This window comes from Chaetodon auriga, chromosome 22, assembly GCF_051107435.1.
Source record: "Chaetodon auriga isolate fChaAug3 chromosome 22, fChaAug3.hap1, whole genome shotgun sequence".
In the NCBI taxonomy this organism is placed as follows: Eukaryota; Metazoa; Chordata; class Actinopteri; order Chaetodontiformes; family Chaetodontidae; genus Chaetodon; species Chaetodon auriga.
Window position 1 is genome coordinate 13933814 of NC_135095.1, and position 23028 is coordinate 13956841.

Sequence of the window (23028 nt, forward strand, 5' to 3'; positions counted from 1 at the left end):
TAAAGTTGTTTTGAAGACCTCTCCGAACTGGGAGTGGCTCAACGTTTTTATTGGTTAGTGTAATGTGCATTATGTGCAGATGCAGCCATCATCAGGTGGAAATTGTTGGGGGGTTTTTTTTGTTTTTTTTTTCTTCAGGGAAGGTTTTGTTCAGAAAAGGAATCAAAAATTTTCAACAAGTTTTTCAAGCAAGTTGAGGAAGCGCTCCTTCCTGTCTATGACGTCTGAGTCCTTCACCTTGCTGCTGTCCTCTGTGACCTCCTCTGTCTTTTCTTTGGCCGCAGTAAGTCTCTCCAGCTTGGCTTTCTCTCGCTCCAGAGCCAGCCAGTCCCTGCTCAGAGCCTCTCTGTCCTTCTCCACCATCGCCCTCTCCCTCTCCATCACTGCCTTTTCTCTCTCTATCGTCGCCCTCTCCCTCTCCAGGGAGGCTCGGTCTCGGTCCAGAGCGGCGTTCTCCCTGTCCAGCACCGCTCTCTCCCTCTGCAGCACCAGCCTCTCCCTGTCCATCACCTGTTTCTCCCGGTCCATCACCTGTTTCTCCCTTTCCATTGTCTGTCTTTGGCTTTCCATCATGTTCTCATCTTCCACCTCTTGCATGATGCAGTCTATCTCCTGGCTTCCCTCCTGCACTGCCTCCTCCTCCCCGTCATCATCTCTGTTTAGGGAAACATCAATCTCTGGCCCATCTACTAACGAAGCTGCACTGGAGTTTATCAACATGGACATCTTCTTCTTCTTGGGTTTGGAGATGGGTAAGAAATCTCTGCTGTCTTTGTCGTTGGGGAAGACCTTGAGGATGGCGGCGCTGCCTTCTAGCCGACCTTCCATGGCGTCGTCCATCAGACTGAAATAAGGCCACGCTTCAGGGAACACTTTCACCCCGTCGGGAGGGCTCTTTAGCCCCTGAGGAAGCAGAGAGAGGGAAACCAATCAAGAAGAGAATCTGTAAAAATGCTTGAAAAAAGTGAAATCACAAAAATAAAACTGCACCTTGTATCTTTTCTTCATGTTTTCCCATTTTTTGGATGCTTGACTATGGGTCATCTTGTGTTGCAAGCCCATATGTCTGAGGATGGTCCTGAAAATATAATCATCTTAATAGCGCTTAAAAATATTACAACTAATTGATTTAACAATCAGTCAATCAACTGAAAATTTGTCCTCAACTATTTTGATCATCTGATAAGTGTTTAAGTCATTGTTTTACAGTAAAAAATACCAAAAAGTGACTGGTTTCAGCTTCTCAAATGTGGATATAAAAGCCAAACAATTAATCAATGAGTCAAGAAAAATAATCTGCCAATTGGTCAATAATGAAAATAACGTCACACATATAAATAAAACAACAGCAGTGGGGAAAGCCTCATCTCTGCTGAGGGAAAAAGCCGAATTTCCACACTAGAACGGGTTGAGCAGAATGTTAAAATATCAAAGGTTCAAGAGAGAAAAACAGATTCTGAAAGACAAATCTGAATGGAAAAGAACCCAGTATGGTACTTGGACCTTTTTCTATTTTCACGCAGTAGCGGCTCAACTTGCTGGCTTACCTCCATGCCCACATAGACGTATTCCTCCTTCCAGAAAAGAGGTAATTATTTGAAACTCTCAGCTTCACAAAGGCCTCAATTTCTTTTGAATTCACTAAGAGAGAAATTGAGACAGAAAAACAAGTTAATTTGAAATGTAACAGGTATATTTAGAATTGGTTGTTACGTAATGTGATGATTGTTTAAGTCTCTTGTGACCTCAATTTTCCAGTATTTTCAAAAATCATTGGGATTCCAGCTATTGTACAGAATACCTCTCTTTTTAATTCAACTGAGAAATTAACAATATCTTATCTTTCAAGGAGTTTACCCATTCAATTAACTCAGTTTAATTTTACAACAGGTGTTAGAGCACAACTAATCAACTGTCAGTACATTAACTTGGTTTGATGTTGTTTTTGTTTCATTTATGCTCATTTAATATTAGTCTACACAACAAATACAACTGACATTACTAGTGGAAGCAGCTTGAAAATGTTGACTGGCGACATTCACTTTTAGTTCTTAAATGAAAGCGTTACTTTCACTGTGAAGCCCACCTACTAGGCGCCCTAGCAAATTCCAATCAGCCTAAAGTAAGTGAATGCTAGCTAGTTAGCTTGATTAAAACATGACATTTTCGATTTCCTATACTTACTTTTATATGTGAACTCCAAGGGGTTGACTTTATCATGGGTGGGGCTCGTGTAATCGTGATCCTTGAATTCCATTTTTTTATTTTATTTTTTTAATTTCCCTTCTTCGTTTTAGCCTTTTTATCAAGTGCCCTTCGTAGGAAAAGACTGCTGGCTCGCTCCTCCTTCAGAGGGACCCTATCTTCTTCTTCGTGTCCTGCTTTTAAGAGAGCGCGTTACCGCCACCTGTAAACGGGGAGCCGCCAATGGAAGGATGAGATCACTATCGCCATCCAGCGCTGTGGAGGTTTCATAACAATACAAAATAAGACTGGACAAATGGAAAACATATTCCATGATATTGTGATCAGTATATTTTGTGTTTAACACTCTGTTTCTATAGTTTTTGTTCTTATAATTGATAATTTTATCTTATTTTTGTATTGATTGATTTGTATGTATATAAGGTAACTTATTGCAGAACCTATACAATATCCCATCACTTTTCTCATTTCCATTTACCCTTGCAATATTTGTTAAACAACAACACTTTGACCTTTATACAGACATTGTATGTTATTGTACATTTGAATACATATGCATCTTTATGTATGTGAATGTTTCTTTATCTCTGTTTAACTTTGTTGTCCTTGTTGCTGTATGTCTGTGTTTATCAACTTACACCATCTGAGGTGATTTGGGAAATTGTGGTATTTTCTTGTGTATGGAGAGGTGTGGGGCTTTGGTTCCTGTGTGTCCGTTTGTTGGCAGAGGCTGGACGTGGTTCTCCAGATGGCTTTGAAGTTGGCTCCAACACAGCTGGGACTCATCACAGTCAAGCACAGCATAAAGACTGTGGACTGCAGAGGACTTGTTCCAGATTGTTTCCCCTGCTTAGTGGTAGAGTTGGCCGCTTTACTAATGCTGCCTGCGAGTAGAAGTTCATATTTAGTGTTACTAAAGTGTAGATCTTAAAATCAAACCAAAGAGATTTGCTGATACATGTGATATTAGGGGCAAAAACAATGGAAATGATGCAGGTCTGAACTCTTTGTACGCAGATTTAATATCTAGAATTTATCATAAGTGATGATCATCGTTTAGAACCTGAAACAAATAAATTCGTTTTTTATGGAGCTCCCGTTACAGAGTCAACGTACAAGTACAGCCCAAGCCTGTGTCGTACAAAACAAGCTTTACTGTAATTCATAAATTTACATGGCATTAAAATGATTGAAAGCTCATTATCTAGCTGTTATTTCTCGGCTTATTTCCAACGTGTATATCATGACCTTTTAAAGCTTGTAATGTAGTTATCCAGCAGGGGGCAGCAGAGGAACATTAAACTATGTGTCTCCAAATGCACCAGAAAGATTATCATATTGTGTTTATTGAAAAGGTTTAAGTGAACAAATATCAATGCAGAAAATGATTGAAGCACAATGTAGAAGTACACCAAACAACAACACAACATGAGGAAATGACAAAATCGTATAAAATTAGTGAGGACTGCCGACTGTTGGAGTCGACAGAGTCCCTTAAAATACCACAAATTAATCTGAATTTACCCCTGAAAACACGCCAAACCAAAAGCCTCCACGGGAGAAATGATGTGCAATTTAAACAAAAATGTATTTAACACTGATTTTATGAGGAGGAAAGGTATGTGTGGCAAAACTAATCACCTTAAAACAACTAATTTACGGTCCTCCAGGGCTGTCTGGACGGTCACATCGGCCGGTACAACCACAGTGGCAGGCGGCTGCTGCTTCTTCTTCGTGGTTGTTTTTTATGGGCTCGGAAAATAAAGACATGGTACATTACCGCCACCAACTGGTATGGAGGGTGAACACAAAATGAGCCCCTCGAGTTTTTTCTCTTTAGACAGTGAAACAAAAAATGGAAAACTTCTTCATATCTCTGACGATGAAGCATTCAGTGAAGTACTGATATATTTTACTTCCTGAAAAGTACAAATACCACAGTGTAAAAATCCTGCAATCAAAAAACCTGATTCACAGTATCAACATTAAAAGTCTCATCATGCAGAGTGGACCATTTCATACTCATTTCTGTTATATATTGGATTATTATTATTGATGCATTCATGTGTTCATCATTTTCATGTTGTAGGTGGTATCTAAGAAGAACGGTTACCATTCCTAGAGATGTTCTCGACATGCCCATTGCAGAGGCTGTGTCAGCTGGTACAAATGTCCCAGCATTCATTTCAGCATTCGAGTGAAGAGTGGAAAGCAGCAGAGAGAGTTTCTCTTTTTATACAGAATTTTTTAGGCGAGAAATGAACCTTGTAGATTTCAAATACATTTTTGTTATGAAAATCGATGGCAGATCAAGGAACATCTGAGGAAACGAGGGCACTCATTGAATGGAGAGCCATCAAGGAGACCCTCTTCACTGGTATACACTGGTAAATATATAGAAAAATTAAATGTCAGTGCTCACCTTGAAAATGAATCTCCAAAGCCAGAAACCTTAAATATGTATTGGTTATGTGTGTTTTTTATATCAGTTTAAATCTTGAAATCCACTCTGGCTTGTTTTTGGTTACATACGCTTCACTGTCCGATGTAGTGTTTTAAAACCATCACACAAAAAATGACCACCCTTTGAGAGCATTAGATTGTGTACTTTCCTTTATATGTACAGATTTTCATTGGACCACCTCAGAGACCAGCACCTCAACACATAAAACAAGGGCCACACTACACACATGACAGCAGTGGAATACAAACAATCTTGTAGAAGAATAAGCTCAGTTTTCTGATTTGGGGTTCTTCCGGGACGTCCACTTTGAGATGAAATCATAAGTGCCACACACTTAATGCCGATCTACAAATGAAAAATCTCAAATCACAGAAACGTGTGTCATCTCATTTGACAAAAATCGGGAAATAAACAGAACCTGACGAGTCAAATTCACGAGCGAGTAACACTGCCATGCGGCCGGAGAGAGCTCGCCTTCGGTAGGCGGCGTTATTCTACAAAAACAAAAAGTTAACCCAATAAAAGACGTTACACTTCAGCATGTTAGCAACAATCATTGTCAGCAGAAACACAGCGTGACCAAGGTGCATCTAAAAACCCTAAAATGGTATAACTCTCTTCAAAAATGTAAGATTTAGAATGAGTATATATTAACGTTGTTAAGAAAATCCGACAGACCTCTGTACTTATTGTAGGTCGATGGAAATGAAAGTAGGGACACATCAACGGCCGCTTGAGCCAATCGATATGCACCCTTCACAACCGATAAGGATTATTGCACACAACTCATCTAAGGCCTCTTAACCATTATCACAAGGACATAAAAATGCTAAGGCCCTCACAGAGCAATCCATTTTTAAATAACTATATATTTACACTTCATGTCACCAGCACAGGTCCTCTGACAGCCGAAAAGTGCTGAAATCAAAATATATCGTGGAAATCTTCATCGTCATACAAACTGATCAACAGAAATGCTGCGCGGGAAAGATTCTGAGCCCCTGAAGTACTTCGGAGCCAATCCAGCTGGATGTGCGAAACAAAATGTCATTGGTCACTGGAGTCGTCATTAGAAAAGATGCTAAACTCAAACTTTAGATCCATTTCGGTAACATGCAACAAAGCAAGGGATTTGAGAAGCAAAAGAGCCGATGAAAAGAGGAAATATTAATACTCGAGTAACAGATGAGTGCTGTCCATCTACTTTTCTACATGTGCCCACGTAAGGCACAATAGCCCAAAGCAGTGCACGTGGTCCTCGTTTACTGCCTTTAGCATTAGCATCTAGTTGAAAGGGCACTGCCGTAATAGCTTCTCATCAGTCACAGGTGAGTCACTCATCCCGCCATTTGAAGCAGCTGATATAAAGGAGGTGTACTGGTCATCCGCAGACTTTGACAAAAAAAACTAAACCTTCCCTTTTCAACTAGCTTCGATGTCAAATTAAGAAAAAAAAAAAAAAAAAAAAGCACTGTTTGACACTGGTGACTTAAAAAAATTAGACCAAAGGGGGGAAATGAAGACCAGAGTGGATCATCAGTCCAGTCTGTGTCCACAAAATGGAGGTTTCTGGTGCTGCAGAGACACGGTTACCATGGAGACGGACTGCAGTAGGGCTACTTGGTTTTTTCCCCCCGTCTAAACTGGAACCGCTGGGCTGTCAGGTTTCTACACCCCCTTTCAGATTTCTTTTGGATGCTGATCAGTGACTGCAGGCTCGTCGGTGCTACACTTCCAGCGACCTCCCGCTGGGCTCAGACATTTTGATGTGTGCCGTATTTGTTTTTAAGCCAGCTCTCTGCTCACCTCAGGCATGCAGCAAATCCTAAAATAGTCTGGACAAGCAATAAAGATACAGAAGCCTTCTGCTAACTTTGAAGTGGTGATCTGACGCAACTTGTTTACTAAGTGAAATCCGCTCCATCCATTCAATCATTCACGATATGAACACAAAATCTTCCTGAATAAACTGAGTCGGGATTCATCTCAACCCACGTCATTTGGACTCGCGAGAATGTCAAGTACAAAACAGTAGGAAACCCCCAGCATTTTAAAGTACACAGCATAGAGAAGAAGTCCCCACCCCCTCCCCCGACCTTTTGTCTTTCGGGCCCCGTAGAAATGGAATTCAGGTGCAGGTTAATTTTCAGATGAATGTGAGCGAGAGTCCAAATTTAAACCATGTCGGATTAAAAATACAGACAGCAACACTCTTGAAAGGATTTTCAGTGTTTTGTTCTGTGAGAATTCTCATCCATCCGAAGTTATTAAAAGAATAGACTTAACCCGCCATCTTTTTTTTTCTTTTTTTTGTTTTAATTCACCTTTAGCCGAATAAGTCTTTGAGATCGTTGTTGACAGACGCGCTGTGTTTAACTCCACTTTGGTTTGGGCTAGGGGCAGCAGCGGGTTGAGAAAAGTTCTGCGGGCTGAAAAAAGGGTTTGCTTGCATCCCAAACCCGCTGGGCACCCCTCCCATCCCTCCTGACACACCCTGCATCGCAGTCTGAGCGTTCTGGGGTGAACCAAACTGATTGAGCCAAGGGGTGCTGGTGCCAGGTGTGGCCTTCGGAGTCATTTGGTTGAGGGTGACTTTGGGCTGGCTGGGTGTAAAAAGGCTGTCCAAGGCTGACATGTCGGGGGCTTTATTTGTCTGTCCGATTGATCCTTGATTCTGCACGAGGGCCCCAAAGTTTGGGGTGCTGGTGGTGGTGGCCATGCCGCCATAGAGGCCGGGGCCTGTGGGCCGCATGCCCATCCCCATGCCTCCTGTCTGAAAGCCCATGGATGTGTTGAAGCCGTTGGAGACCGGTGCGCCCATGGGGCCCAGCATGGGGCCGGAGGAGGGGAAGGCAGCGATGGTGGTGCCCTGCACTGGGGCTGGTCGTGCTGTGTTGGCCAAAGAAAGGCTGTTGAGCGATGTCATGTTGTTGAGAAGGCTGCTTGTCAGATCCTTGGTCTGCAACACAAAATGGAGTCAGATTTACCATCACCAGTTTGAGCGTTTCTTTTGAGCACACAGACGGTTTCTGGCTTTACCTTTGTGTTGGTGGTGGAGGCTGGTTTGATGGTCTGTGGTGCTAATGGTTGCTGGTTCCTCAGTTTGGCTGCCTGCTCCTGCTCCTTAGCCAAGCGCTGTTTCTCCTCTAGAGTCAGAGACATCTGGGGAGGTGCAGACGAACAGAGACCATGAACAAATTGGACCGCATGCTAAATGAGCAAAGGTGACGGTTTTTCATAAATGAGGTATGACATTGTCTCCATACTCTATTAGGCTGTGGGGCCGTCGCTGCAGATCCATTTTCTTTCCCATTAACCCCAGTGCTGCCAAAGATATCATCAATCTGAAAGGCAGAAAAGACGAAATGGAATCACTGCAGCACATAAACATAAAACATTTCCAGTCTATTTCAGGAGCCTTTAACGCAGAAGAGAATACTTCTTGTGCAGAAAATGCACCCATCTCTAATCTCTCACCTGGTTGCTACTGCTGGGAGGGCTCTTGGTCTCCTCTGATTGGTTTCCTGGGTTTGAGATGTTTATACTCCTGTTAGAGGAGACAAGATCAGAGAGCAGAAGGCATTTGAATCGAGGCCTTTAGAGAAGCTTGATTAGTCACACCATTATCATATTCATGTGGCCAGTATCAACTGCTAAATGCTTCCAACTTCCCTAAATGTTCTAGGGTATAAAATCACCATTGTTATGTTAAACCATTTTATATTTAATCAGATGGAATAAAAAGGAGGTTATAGTACAGAGTGACTTAAAGATGTGGCACCTATGCTGCTCCTGCATGATGTGCAGCTGCTCCAGCTTGGTCTTGTGTTCAGCCTCCATGCGACTCAGCATGTCCTGTATGACCACCATGAACGAGTTAAACTGAAACACAATATACCAGATAAGAGTAAGTAAAAAACGATTTGTTTTGCACAGACTTGCTGGTAAAAAAAAACAAAATTGTAAAGGTGTGTATGTGTGTTTGGCTGTGCAGTACCTGGTTAAGGTTGAGATTGTTGTCTATACTAAGAGAGACAAGGTGGGGCAGGCTCTTGGTGGCCAGGTGCTCTTTGGGGATGCCCAACTTCTTGTGGCTGAAGGTGCACTTATAGATTCCTGAAAAGAGGAGAGGTCATTAAGCAAAGAGGTTGCTCAAATGTTTCAATTCACGCGCACAGGAAGTGGGAGTGTGTCCAGTTTCTTCACCTAAGACACCCATGAGTACTGCTGGTTCTCTGGAGGGGATCTGTTGTAGGAAGGGCAGGATCTCGTCGATGACAAACCACTTGTCTAGATATTCCAAAATCTTCCCCAGACACACCAGAGAGTTCACTCGTACCTACACAGTAACAAAGGAAGACACATAGAAAAGGTCAAATGCGTGGACGGTTTCAAACACTTTGACATTTGAGTTGGTTTTTATGTTTGACCCCATCATCATCTATGCTTATTCTGCACTCTTGCTTCGGCAGACAGCCTGAAAGGTAGAAGTTGAGAGCAGAAGATGGCTGATGGAGACTCACAGCGAGCGAGGAGGTCTGTAGGCAGGCTGATTTGATTCGAGGAATGAGGGAGTTCTTCATGGATGGGTAGTCAATCAGGTTGGCAAACGTCGGGATGATGTTCAGGCACAGCTCCTGCTCGACCACAGATAAGACGTTACGAAATCTAACGTTTTAATGATGCCAAGTGCATTCATTCTTACTGCGCCCTCGAGGCAGCGCTGAAAGGGGAACGGAGAGTACAGCAGGTGGGGAAAATCATGTTCCAAGCAGAAAGCTAAAAATATACACCAACCAAGTAAAAATGATCAAACCATGATGTCATATTATCACGAGAATAACTATTCTCACAATGTTCGTACTTCAAGGAGGTGGTGTCGAAAGGAACACAGCAACCAGAAATGTCAAACGGGTCTAAAAATATTTCTCACAGCATCTGGCCTTGTCAAAAAAAATCTAGCATTCAGCAGCTCCTTCAGAAATCGATCCGGTGGATACGTTTTTAGTCAAGACTGACTGTGTTACATTAATCTCAACAGCACCTCAAATGCTAAGCAGCCCCACTTGTCCCCTGTACCTGGATCTGTACAGAGGGGGCTTCCAGAGCTCTGTAGACCATGGGCAGCACGCAGTTCTTAATGTCCTCTGCCGGTGTCTTGGTCAGCAGTAGGTCCATCTTCTGCAGGAATATCAGCAGGATCTGCACAGCACAGGCACCCAGTGAGGAAAACAAAGTCAAAAGCAGGAGAACTCTACGCTATTTTCTACACATGAGTCGAGCAGTAAGTGGAAGTTAACAGAGGCAGTGCTTTCAGCGGCTTTAGGCAGCTTTTAGTACTACAGACAACACAATGCACAAACTAGCTGATGTGACTGGAGCGTATTCACAGCAGAGCCCACTCACCATGTTACTAGCCTGAAGAAGCATGGAAAGAAAAATACAGAGAAAGACATCATGCAGAGGTTTAAAGAGTGTTTTTACAAAGTGCACATCGTTACTTGAGTGCACTGCTAGCACACCAACACACGCGTACACCACAATAATAAAACACCCAACCTCATACCGCATGTGTTTAGTTCTGCGTTTCCGTTTACCTGAATGGGCTCTTGCTGCTTGAAAACAGGCGTGAGGTCAGGCAAGATGAGGCGCACATACTCCTCCTTGGTGCACTCCTCGGCGATCAGCAGCACGTTGGGCAGCACGAAGGGAACCATGTCCAAGTTGACAAACTCAGAGGTCAGTGCCGGCAAGATTCGATACACCACCACTCTCTGAGGGAAAGGAAAACCAAATGGGTTCCAGAAGCTGTGAATGAGTAAGACTTCATACTGCAACGTGGCGTATTCACAGTGAGTTCATTAGAGAGCACTTTTAACAAAACAGAACAGATGAAAGTACAGGAAAAGCGATCTCATAAAGCCTCTTTTAATGCAAATTTCTGCAAAATGTTTCTGTGCAGAGGATGAGAATACAAACTACAATATTAGACACTTGGTTGTACTACCTTGGGTAGTTTGGGCAGGACTTTGGGGAGGCCTTTGTAGAACTGGGACTTCTGTAGGTTGTCCCTTTGGAAGAGGGAGTCAAAGTACTGCAGGGTCACGGCACCCACGTCGTCAAAAAACGGAATCTGAATGTCACACATGAAAAAAAGGGAATCGCCAGCGTTAGCGCATAGAGTAAAAACATGCTGCTCTTAGCATCTTCATGCATGTCGGAGCAATGCAAACCTTGGTCATCTGGTCTGCATCCGGTCGGACGTTGGGTGTGACGCTGAGCAGCATTTTGACGTGCTCCCGCACCTCCTCTGGGATCTTGTTCAACAGCGCTGGACTCATGGTGCTCAGCTACGGTTGGAGGACAGAGAAAGAATAGAAAAGAGGAGAATAAAATCAGTGATTGTTGGTTATAATAACACACGTTTGAGCCACAGTAGGTAATTTTTCATTGTAACACAGCTGGGATCTGCTGCATGACTTCACTTGTAGGAATACAGAAAATCCACATTAGCTGGAGTGTGTCATGTCGTAATCATCAGGATTTTTTCACACATATTTCCATTTTACTATCCCCAGTCAAATCTGGACAGGACATCCTGCAGCCTGCAAGAAGACATTTGCTCCCAAGAAGACCAAATGTCTCCCAAATTCAAGTGACATTCTCAAGTGTTTACAATTTTATGAAAAATGTATAATCCTTTCAAACCTGGTCCAGCTGCCTGCTGAAGCTCTTAAAAATGTCATGCTTGTTGACTTGGAAAACAGGCTTGCCCTCATTGAAGACGGCATGCATGACCACGCCCAGCGAGTACATGTCGGAGGCCGAGTCACAGCTGACAGACAGGATGTACTCGGGGGCCAGGTATTCAGGGTTGGGGAGACAGAGCGGAGGGAGGTTGGGCTCCCACTCTTTACATGTGTACTTAGGCTAAAGAGGGTGAGAGAACATGAGAATATCAAGATGTGCCAACACTGACAGACATTACTTTGACAGAGCATCTTGAAGGCCCTGCCTGACAGACAGTGCTGAGGGAACAAAAGTCTTCCAACACACCTCAGTGTCTGAGGGGTTGGTCGAGGAGATGCTGAAGTCAAAGCCCATGATCTTCCAGGATCCACTCTTGTTGAGGATGATGTTTTCTAGACACAAGTTGCCGTGGACCATTTTCACTCCACTGTGGAGGAAGGCCAAACCCTCCGAGATCTGAGGAAAGAGAGAAATGAAAAAGTCAGGGGAAATAAGAGCAAAGCAGACAAAAGAAAGGGAGTCACGATTTTGATTCTCAATCACATTTTGCCAAGTTGACAGGATCTTATCACACTTAAATGATCAAATTTAAGTTATATACTGTAAGATGTGGAAAAGGCAAGATAACAGAAATAAAGACTAATGTGGGTCAGTGTGGCAAAAAAGTGATGAGGCTTAATATCAAACTGATTGACACGACCTACGTTGAAACAGCAGCATAACATTAATAGGTGAGGAATGGAATTGTGCTGGTTCGACTGGCTTTGGGAACATCACACAGTATGAATGCGTATTGGACTTCTAGATGTGGCCGACAAAGGTACCAAAACCTGCCAGACAACTATGATTTAATACGTTCATAATAACAAATAAATTCTCATTCATAAATGTTTCATCATACATCTGAACTGTGCAACAGAACTGTTACTTATGTGCACAGAGTTTGATGAGTTACAAGGTAAAACAAAAAAATACAATGTACGCACTAAATACACAATTTTGACGATATTTAGACGATATTGTATGATCATTTTATAAACTTTTACAGGCAGAATGCTTAAGATTCACTGATTCCAGCTTGTTAAATTGAGTATTTGCTGGTTTTCTGTTGAGGGAAAAAAAGAATCTTTCGGGGTTTGAGGCTTTTCAAAATGTCATCCTGCACTCTTGTAAAATCTCTGACAGACATCTTTATAAACATTTATAAAATCTCTTATCTAAGAATTCATTTTAAAAATACATGGAGATGAAAAAAATAATCCTTAGCTGCAGTCCTATATCAAGCAAGCTAACCTGTCTGCATTCTCACCTGCAGCAAGCCATACTTGGTCTCCACGTCGTAGAGTTTGTACTCCTTGATGTCGGTGGGCATGGGGCTGGGCAGGTTCTCCCACTGGCCCAGCACGTTGGACAAACTGGCAAACACCGGCTCTGTACAGAACGCCAAGCAGTCTCTGAGGACCAAATACAGAAATAACATCAGTATAATTTGAAACAGCTGCTTTTGAAATGTTGAGTTATTCTTGCACAGACAATTAACAAGCAAAGTTAATGGCAGTTACAAGAAAAGTGTTTTGAATTCAGAGCTTCCATGGGTGAAAGATTAAGAAAGACAGAGTGGTATAAAGACAGTAAGCACAAGACAGGCTTAACCTTATTTTACCCTCAGGGGACATATATTATTCAGAGAGCAGTCTTTTGATCATGACAGGCCTCTGCTCACACATGCACACACAAAAGGCAGACAAATGGATTTGTTATGCAGTTTTTCCCCTTGAGTGTCAAGCCCTCCTCTGAGCTCTGACTCAGGGAATCTGTCCTCGATAAATATATGTGTGTGTGTGTTTGTGTGCATGCGTTACTCACCGTGACTCTTCCAGAGGATGCTGCACCGTCAGAAGACGGGGGTGCCGCAGTCTGGTCAGCTGTTGCACCCCTCTTTTCAGCGAATCAATGATTTGGTCCTTCTCAAACTTCTGGTACTTGTCAATCATCTTCTTATCAAACACAAACACTGCCACTTCCTGGAGGGTCAAAGACAGCAGCTGACATTAACTTCATTCAGTCTCACAGGGACTCCCCATGTGGGAAGATCTCAGCCGACTTCAACATCAGCACCAGTACAGTCTGTTGTTTATCCATGTAAATGATGACTTCTATGAATCAGACCTGCTCTGATCAAGGGGAGAATGTTCACACACCTGTTTGGTGGACTTCTTGGTGCCATTGTAGATCCTCCAGCACATGCCAGGACCCCCACTGGCAATATGACGTCCGACCTCAAACTCCCGTGTCACCGGGTTGCCCATGACAGCGCTGGTGACATCCGCCGTCACCTTTGTGACGGTGCTTTTTAGTTTGTTCAGCATTGACTCCATGTTCAGGCCTGACCTGGCAGCTGAAGGTGGATGACAGACCAATCAGGGCAGGTAAGCACGTCAAGACAAATCTAAGTTTTTATCTAGACAAGTCTGTCAAACGTCAAAATAACAATAGTTTTCGTAATCCCTGAGAGAGGCCGCTGTAGCCTAACCCTTTCCAGCTAAACAAAAGCCTTCAACTATCCATTAGACATGCACTCGATTGCACCTGCTTGAATATTTGCACATCAAAGTGCCGACCAGTGTCCTGCCTGTGCCGGCTGAGCAGAATAAGTACCATAACAGCCCAAGCTGTCCCCAAAAATCTAAAATGACTCAGACATGTCACATCAAGGTTCTCTTTCAAAATACTCCACAATGACTTGACAGCCTGTTAGGCAACAGGAAGTCAGACAACAGAACATGGCCAACAGTAATATAGCCAAATTACTTCTATGCGAGCACTTTCTTCAGGGTCTTATCCGTCTTACAGAACTCAGATGTTTATTTCACTGGACTGCAACAAGGTCGGACAAGTTGTTTTCTAGAAATCGAGATGCACGTGGTTCAGTTTGCATAATTAATTCCTTACAGATTCCCAGGTGAAAAAAAAAATGTTGAGCATCAGTCTTACATGGATCAAAGCAAACTGGATGTTAATCACAATCTGTAGGTCTATGCAAACAGGGTGGATGGATATGAAACCTATCAATAAGCATGGCTCAATCTGAAGTTACTGTCAGTCTTAGTCCCTTTCGTTCCCTCATTTTGTACATTTTCTACAACAGCCAGACCTACTTGGGTCTAACCCAGCATACAGTATAATAATATAGCTTCATTTGAAGAAGTGGCGCTGTGCTGAGAGATACTGCAGGACAAGAAAATCCGTTGTACTAAACTGTCAACACTGTGTCATCACTGTCATACCTGTGTGGTGATTAAAGGAGGGTCTGAGCCAAAAATGAAGCCCAGAGGAATCAACACAAAACAGACGCAAATCAATAACCATACGACCTAGTTTTTACCCGATATTACCTTAATTATTCCCCTCTGCGTGAAGCAGTTGAGAGCTTTTATCTGCAACAGGTTTGAGGCATGGATTTGGAGTTATCTTGTGATGGCAGTCACGATCCGACATCTGTAAACATGAGTTGTTAGCTAGCTCGTGGCCAGACAAGCAGGTAAACTGACAGCAGCGCTCCGGTGATTCACCTCACCGAACGCACCTGATCCACAGAGCCTTCCTAGCACACAGCCGTTAGCTAGCTAGCTAGCCGCCAGGATACCAGGCAGTTCAACAACAGCAGCTTGCTAACATGCATCGTGTGAGGTTAAACAAGAATTTTGGCCTTTGGCTAAAGCATCTGACTATGATATTCGTCGCACAGCGATGACTGTCATGTCTGATTGGGAAATAGCTTGATGTTAGCTAAGTTATCATCTTGTTTAGCCTGTAACGTTACGCACACACACAACTAACGTTAGCACAGCTCAACGTTACTAACGCCATCGTTCACGGCTATCTTCCCAAACCTTCTTTTAACCCCTTCTCTATCTGTGTAGCTCTGGAAGGTTGACATCATCGTTGCAATCTCTGGGCTACCGCCAAACACTTTTTAGGCAAACAGATCACGGTGGCTACCTACCCAAGCTAAACAGCCAACAACGCTTAAGTCGACAGTGACGTTACTGTCATGCCAGTCAAAGACCGTTTGTCTCGATCCAGAGCAGTCACTCCGAAACCCTCCAGCCTCTTACCTTGATACGAAAAGGGCTCTCACTTGTATTTCTTGTTATAAGTAGTCTCTCAGCTGTAGCGCTGTCAGTTATGGCTGTGAAACACAGCCCCCATGCCTTCCTGGAGCATACGGAATGAGGTAGCTTAGTGCGCTAGTGAATGAACAACCCTACTTCCGGGTTATTTAATGGAGTCATGTGTATCAACGTCACCTGTATATATTTTTTATTTTTTTTTGACTATTTTGCAATCATCATCATTTCTGTGCATATAAACTGTATATATAGTGTAAATCTCTTGATTCAGTTTCCACAAACATCCTGAATTGCACCTCTTATAAACATTACCAGTTCATGCAGGAGACATTAGTTTAGGTGCCATCGTGCATAATGATCCAGGACCACTGAAGGTCCAGGGACTACACCCCTATACATGCACTTAAAGGAATTACAGCAAAGTCACGTTTGAGAAACGATCAATTCAACTTTTATTAAGTCTTGTTATTTCATGAGAAAATAAAGCATGTTTCAGCATCATAAAGTGCATTCTAACAAGATTTCAGTGTACGTAAAGGACAAAAGATGCTGACAATATAAAGTCATTATGTGTTAGACATTTTCCATCAAAACACGTACTGTCCACATTTCAAATAAAATCAGAAGTTACAATTAAAAAGACATCTGACCAAGATACTGGCACTAAAAGTATGTTCAAATCCCTAAAACCAAAACACGTTGTATTAACCTGAGTTATGGTTAGCCTCATACAGTACTGTACGCTTTCTGCCTTTATTTAGTATTAGTTTTAACTTTAAAATCTTAAAAAGATCTGTCTTCATCATCAACAAGTTACAACTGTGTTAAACCGTATTCAGCTACATTAGTGTTGTTTTTAACAGTGTTTTTCAACCACACTACAGCACGCTACAGTAAAACTGAAAAACCAAAACAAGAAACACGATGGCTGCAATAATATTGTTATTCTTCATTTGCAGAAGTATTAATGCCCAAAGTTAGTGCACAGCATTACTTCTGCAAACCCCAGATCTATTTCCAGAAGCCCTAATGAACATCTCATAATGATAACACATTAGCTTTATCCAAATACAGCATCAGCAACACAAGCGCTTCACTGTCAGAAATCTCTTTTAAGTTTTTAAACTTCATATTAACTGTATTCTGTAGCATCGCCAGAACAATGTAACGCACATCAAATGCCCTCTTTAAACTTTATTCACCTTTATAACATAAAACCAGTGTCACTAATGTACAATTTAAAAATTACTACTCCAGTTTAGAAACCTGATATCATCAATGAGATTTTTTATTAAACTAGTGCAAAGCAACTATAATTACACCCATGGCTTAGACAAACAAAAATATCAAAATGATGCAGCAAATTGCAATATTTCTAAGATTTCTAACCCATCCAGAAAAGAACTGTAAAAAAAACATGAAATAAAATATCTACAAACATAACCTCAACTATTATAGGCCTCTTGTGACTTAAGGAATCTGGGGATGCTGCAGCCCTGCTGTTACACTGCAGCAGCACCAGAAAGATATCAGACATGAGGTGAGAGGTGTGACTGTGGTTGAAAGCATCCAAAGTCAAGTATCATCCATCTCCAGTGTAAGTGCCGTACCACCTCCAACTGACTTTTTGAAGTGCAACTAGGAGGTCAAACCTTCGCCCTTCAGCCGCATGTTTCAGAAGGTGCTGGCGAGATGCTGGAGGAAAACCACGGGGTGATGCTTTTCAAACTCTTTGAGCAGCCTCCTTCTCTCCTTGGCAGGTATGGTTTTGCTTGAGGAAATGTCTCGAAGAAGCTGTTTGAGGCTCTCCAGGGTGGCAGCCTCTCGCTGGTTCTCGTACTCCTGTGGCGTCACCTGCTGGCAGAAGGTGAACGCTGCAACGCACAGTGAGGAAGAGGACATGCGTTTTGTAGTGGAGCATTAATGCACACCGGTAAAGGGACAAGTGTTTCATGTTTGGTGTGGCTTTGGTGAAACAGCGCCACCATGTGGTAATATAAAAAAAACACCTGACATTTTGTGTTGAAAACTGTAGTAGCTCTTCCTGCAAGATAAATATGTACAGGGGTATTTTGGCGGAGCTCTGGATACAAATTCAGATTTACAAACCTACAGTTACAAACTTTAAGGATGAAGGATGCAGGATGTAATGCAACGGATTATGGACTGGCGTTGTGTTTATGTATAAAGTTACACACATACAAGAAGGGTCTGAATGGTTCTAGTCATATTCTACTTACTGGCAATTGAGTCAGGGTCTTTTCCTTGCTGCATAGTCCTCAGTGTTCTCCTCACAGCTTCAATGAGGGATGTCGGAGTCTGCATTCAGGAAAAGGAGTCAAGGGAATAAATAAAATGCCGAATCAAAACTTGTGAAGGATTAAACTGACTTACGACTAACGTGTTACTGTAACTCTACAGTCCACTGACTGAATCCAATAACAGTCAATACGAGAATCTTTTCTTTTGTCTTTAAAGTAGCATGGCAGTGATGCCTAAATAAAAAAAGATGAAGTGTACCTTAAAGAGCTCAGTGCAATTTTCCATGAGAAACATAACCAGGGTCTCACTTTGGGATCGATTAAGTTCATGATTTTGCACAATTGCTCTCTGAAAAGTGCGGCAGACCAAGGTCCTATTATCAATCTGAAAGAAAACACAACATTAAGTCAACAACAGATTCAAAGACACTAACCACTGATGCAACCTTAGATATAATACTGCAAAATAAAACTACACTTAAATTTAAAAAAGCTACTGAACAATGTATAGCATGGTTTACACCCAAGCTGGTTTTGAATGGTACATTTTATTGCCGTACTTTTCAATTAATTAATTAATTGTATTTCTTATTACGAGTGTACACAAAAAGCTAGAGCTGACTGTGGTTTGGTGAAGGAGGTGAGCTACCTGTTTCTGAAGACGGCAAGCGTCTTGGTGAGCTGCTGTGGCCATAAAGGCCAGTAATCTCCTGAGTTCATCTCTCACGCTTGTCTCCAGCAGTCTCAAACACAGCTGAGATGCTTTGATTGCATCCTGCATCTTCCCTTCATCTGGAAAGAAACAAGATGTGGTCGAGAGAGGAGCCAGAAAAGGATTATGATCTTCATGTGGAGTCAAAAAGCACTGACCTTCATACAAACCACAGAGGCACTGTCACTTATTGCTTCATATGAACACACACCAGTGTGCCAGAATGAGTTGTCAAATCTCTCTCCACAATTTTCAATATGACAAAGACATAACCCATGAAATCCCCGTAAGCCTTATCTAGCCTCACCCAGCAAATTCAGAATTGCAGCATGTATGTCCAGGTGGTGTCCTGAGAGAAGTGGGGCTTTTTCCTGTCCGCTGTAGTACTTGGCAATGGTGTCAAAGAGCAGTCTCTTTTGGCTTGCCGTCTGCTCTGCCTGGTCATATTCTGAAATGGCATCGCCACCCTGTTGGCTGAGCTGCTCCCCTGCAACCACAATTAGCTGGTCTGGAAAGAGCTCCAAACAGTCTGCCGCTGCCGACAGCCACCCATCAAACCTGAAAACAAAGGGTGACGAAACAGAACATGTTTTTTTTTTTTTTTACTGTTACTGTGGGGACAGTAAACTGCAAAATCTAATGATCACAAATAACTGTTTCGTCCTTTTGAAAATGCATGAACAGGATCAGTTTGCATGAACCTAGTTTGATGTCCACTGTGCAAAACAGATTGAACGTATTAATCACAGCACTGACTGGGGCAGATTAAGGGTGTCGGGCAGCGCTCGCTCCAGGCATGTGTTAGAGATAACCAGGTCCTGGTTGGCCAGAGGAGCTCTGCAGGCCTGGAGCTGAACCCTGGCAGGAGAGGTCAGGATGCAGTCCAGTATGGGCAACTCTACTATCTGCAGCAGCTGCAGCAGCGTCTGCTGCTTCCAAACCTGATCCACCACTGGGGAGCAGGGAAAGAGAGAGAAACATCTTTCCACCATAAACTGTCAAGGACTGTTGTTCCCTTGTATTGGGAACCCACAATTTGGTAAAGCCAGACAGATTAGCTCAGGCTTACCAGCTTTGGACAGAAAGGCAGAAGTAGTGGTGGTTGTGTTTAGAGGTGGAGCAAAGGTTGGTCGCAGGTTGATAGTTTTCAGCAACATCTCCACCCTCCTGTCTGAAGGTCCGACAGCAAGGGGATTAGAGATGGTCCTCAGTTCCTTCAACCTCCAGAGACAACAAGAAATATCATGGTGATAAATAAACATTCATGTCTGTGTAAAGGCGCTGGGTAATAAAGCAGTGCATTTAATATTTTTGGTATCACTGTATGGTAATGTAATTAAGCACAACTACAACATATGAGAGAGATGATTTTAAGTAAAACCAACCTGGAGCTCCTCTTCCTCTTTATCTCCTGTTCCTCTGGTGGCATATTTTCTGTGTCACTGCTGCACTCCTTCATGGGAGAATTGGCTAACACTTTATATTCCAGAAAACGGTAAAGGCTGCAGCTGCTGTCCTCAAAGGTCACTTCCTTGTCTCTGCGAAACAGCTTCGTACCCACTGGTTCGAACACCTTGGCCTCCATCAGAGCCTGGCAGAGTCGAGCAGCCTTGAGGCGAGACACTTCACTTGTGCAAAACACCACATTCTGCATTAAATAACTGAGGACAGCATCCACTGCGTCTGAGCCAGTGAAGCATTCTGCATGAGCACGGAGATGCCTTCTACACCGGCGCACCTCCACCTGGGTTTGCAGGGCCTGGATGATGTTGTGCCACAGCTGGGTGGCACCGAAGGGCCCAGAGAAACCTATCAGGAGACACAGGGTGAGAGGAAAAGGGGTTGAAACATGTTCTGTCTCAAGGGTAGACGTGAAGCACAGATGATGCATGGTGAAAAATAAGATTGAAAATAGTGTAAAAGTAGCGATAAGGATAGTAAGTGATGTAGCTAAAATTAGCTCCATCTCTACCGACTACAACAGTAAAATGCTGCTTACACACAGATGCATCCGTAATAACGATCAAATAACATAATTTTCTAAAGTACGTAAAAAAGTCACACTCTTTTCCCCACTTAAATATTTGCTGGCAAACGATCACATATTTTTTACGTTTTAACGTAGTGCTTTTACTTGTAACGGAGTGTTTATAACGTTACAGCTTGCTATGGCTACTTGAAGGTGCTTTTCTGAATACTTCCTCCACTACCTCTAGAAACCATATGCGCACTCTTTAAACAATGTCCCTGAATGTCATCGTCCACTGAACAAGATATAATCAGCGGCTAACAACACATCCGTGGCGTCCAACGTGACGTACTAACGATAATGTCAATGCCGACGTTAGACTCCACGTCTTAGCATTTATGTACGCAGCTGCGCTTTTGTGTAGTTGTATTTATATAAAGATAACATTTGCTAACTTTGAATTAATTAACGTTAATGCTCGGATCTTACCATGCTGAATATTTTCACGAAAACTTCTCGTTTGGCTGTTCAACCTTCTGAATCGAGGAGTCAAATCAACCGCCATCATGAGCTCGCCCTGTGACGTCATTACGCTGCTCCTCTTCTTCTTCCTCTAAACGTAAATGTCAGACAGCTCACTGCTGCCCCTTACGGGCAATAAGACATACTGCAAGCTGTTTCTTATTTAACTGTGTTTTAAAAAGTGCTCGACAAGTTCATCATAGTTTTAAACGGAAAATAATGTGCAAAAAGCAAACGGTCACCCCAAAGAATCCTTATATGGACGTTATTGTTGGGTTTTTGTGTGTCCTGCAAGAAAATGTGCTGCACTTACTCCACTTGTCACACATTAACTGGATGTTTGCTCATGATTGTCACACGTTTGTACTTTGTACTTTGATTTTCATGAAGCCAGACCACAATGACACAGCTGTACTGTTAATGTAATGGCATTAATGTAATGTCTACAATTTTGCAGTTCACATTGTAATTCAGTTCACATGCACATCAACTCTACAAACATATTATGCATAATATATATTTATGTGTGTGTGTGTATATATGTGTGTGTGTGTGTGTGTGTGTGTGTGTGTTGCTTTGAAGTCAGTACATGAATTTTCTTTTCTTTTCTAAAATGCAATAGGCCATATGCTGTTTGTCACAGGAGGAAAACCAAAAACAAGGAACTACTCCTGAGTGCTGACTGCATTTCTTATTTATTTTTCATTCATCTTTTTTCCTTTTTTTTTTTTTTTTTTTTTTGAACTTGGTGTGGTAATGGTGCCACCAGAGTACCCACAGCCATATCTGAAATGCATGTTTGACATTTCTGTGCTCAGACTTCTTCCTACAAAAAAATCACCATCCAACATGATGATTATTCCTTTGTTTGTCATGTCAAAATCATGATATTTCCTTCACCTTAACCACAGTGCTTCTGTTGGCTGAACCTTTAAGCACAAACAGCAGTCTGGATGTGAACCCTGGATTCTGGTCTCACACTGCTGCACTTTCTGTGACTCCAGCACGGTTCATGAATTTCATGTTTAATCCACTCAAAGAGACTCTGAACCTCATCCAGTCAGCGATTACACTGTCACCGCAAAGCACTCATGAAAACAATACATACCATTATTAACATACAACCGTGATCTCTAAGAGACAGAGTTGGTGGAGTTAAAAGGAACCTTTTTACATAAATCGATGATTCACATGAAACACCTTTGCCGCCAAAGCAATCACTCTTCAGACACTCCCACACAGAGAGGAACAAAGAGTTCCTCTGTGCTCTGCCTTTTAATAAATGTGTCTGGAATATTAGGGGTTAACATAATGTAACTTGGTCAGTTTCCACGTATCCCCACTCTCCATAAACCCAAAGGTGTTTTATCTCAAAGTAGATCCAAAATTACTATAACAGTGTAAACTTGGCTTGTTACAGAATCGTAGGGCTGTGTTGTATTTAATCTACAAAGCCACAAGGTGTTTTTATCAAAGTCTTTATCGTTGCATTTTGTGCTTTTGTACTATGCTCCTGTTTGATAACATCATTGTTATGTCTGCAGTCCCAATAAAAGTGATCTTTCGAGCATGACCCTACTCCATATCTTGCTTGCCTTGTTTTACTGTGGAACCACAACTGTTTTCTTTCTGTCATCCCAGAAAGAAAGACCCACTATGTTTCCGCCTGTCATTTATTCTCTGCATTTTCTAGTTGAAAAGTTAGAGTTTGTGCAGCAAATGCATTGAAATATGGGTCAGAAAGCCATAAGGATACAAAACAGTTTATCATTACTGTAGGTTAATGTTTGTCTGTGTCTGTGTGTGGTGTTTTAACACAACTATTTCAAAATCAATCTGATCAATCCAGACAAATTATAGGATGATAAATCTCACACAGAATGAGACATCAACACGTGATGATGCAGCCGAGGAAAATATCCCTGTGAAATCTTAAACACAGGATTAATTATGAAGTACATCTTAACAGCCCAACAACAACATCAGCAAAGAAAATTATTGAACTGCCTGTT

General features: G+C 42.3%; 3 protein-coding genes across 6 annotated transcripts; all 3 read right to left on the bottom strand.

Annotated features, from left to right (window-relative positions):
• Nucleotides 1-5: 5 nt before the first annotated feature.
• LOC143314668 (uncharacterized) lies at nt 6-2953 on the bottom strand. Of its 2 annotated transcripts, XM_076721717.1 has the most exons (5): nt 2844-2953; nt 2185-2460; nt 1548-1641; nt 991-1078; nt 6-903 (listed from the first exon to the last, which is right to left on the bottom strand). In XM_076721717.1, the coding sequence occupies exons 2-5, from the start codon at nt 2255-2257 to the stop codon at nt 163-165; spliced, it is 996 nt and encodes a 331-aa protein (XP_076577832.1). In that variant the 5' UTR covers nt 2258-2460; nt 2844-2953; the 3' UTR covers nt 6-162. The 2 variants fall into 2 exon arrangements, with proteins under 2 accessions (XP_076577832.1, XP_076577833.1); XM_076721718.1 differs by lacking the exons at nt 991-1078; nt 2844-2953 and having other exon boundaries at nt 2185-2196.
• Nucleotides 2954-4800: 1847 nt separating this feature from the next.
• On the bottom strand, nt 4801-15703 carry scyl2 (SCY1 like pseudokinase 2). 3 transcript variants are annotated; one of them, XM_076722433.1, is made up of 19 exons: nt 15538-15703; nt 13621-13817; nt 13286-13443; nt 12729-12873; nt 11726-11875; nt 11378-11599; nt 10903-11019; nt 10677-10802; nt 10267-10443; nt 10076-10087; nt 9749-9871; nt 9193-9306; nt 8876-9008; nt 8667-8785; nt 8451-8551; nt 8147-8216; nt 7936-8013; nt 7709-7831; nt 4801-7628 (listed from the first exon to the last, which is right to left on the bottom strand). In XM_076722433.1, exons 2-19 carry the CDS (start codon nt 13795-13797, stop codon nt 6996-6998), a joined length of 2778 nt encoding a protein of 925 aa, XP_076578548.1. In that variant the 5' UTR covers nt 13798-13817; nt 15538-15703; the 3' UTR covers nt 4801-6995. The 3 variants fall into 3 exon arrangements, with proteins under 3 accessions (XP_076578548.1, XP_076578549.1, XP_076578550.1); XM_076722434.1 differs by having other exon boundaries at nt 15561-15609; XM_076722435.1 differs by lacking the exon at nt 10076-10087.
• Nucleotides 15704-15983: 280 nt separating this feature from the next.
• depdc4 (DEP domain containing 4) lies at nt 15984-21078 on the bottom strand. The gene is made up of 9 exons (XM_076722406.1): nt 20984-21078; nt 19911-20334; nt 19595-19746; nt 19282-19477; nt 18833-19083; nt 18463-18605; nt 18073-18198; nt 17793-17871; nt 15984-17426 (listed from the first exon to the last, which is right to left on the bottom strand). Exons 1-9 carry the CDS (start codon nt 21060-21062, stop codon nt 17227-17229), a joined length of 1650 nt encoding a protein of 549 aa, XP_076578521.1. The 5' UTR covers nt 21063-21078; the 3' UTR covers nt 15984-17226.
• Between the last annotated feature and the right edge of the window lie 1950 nt (nt 21079-23028).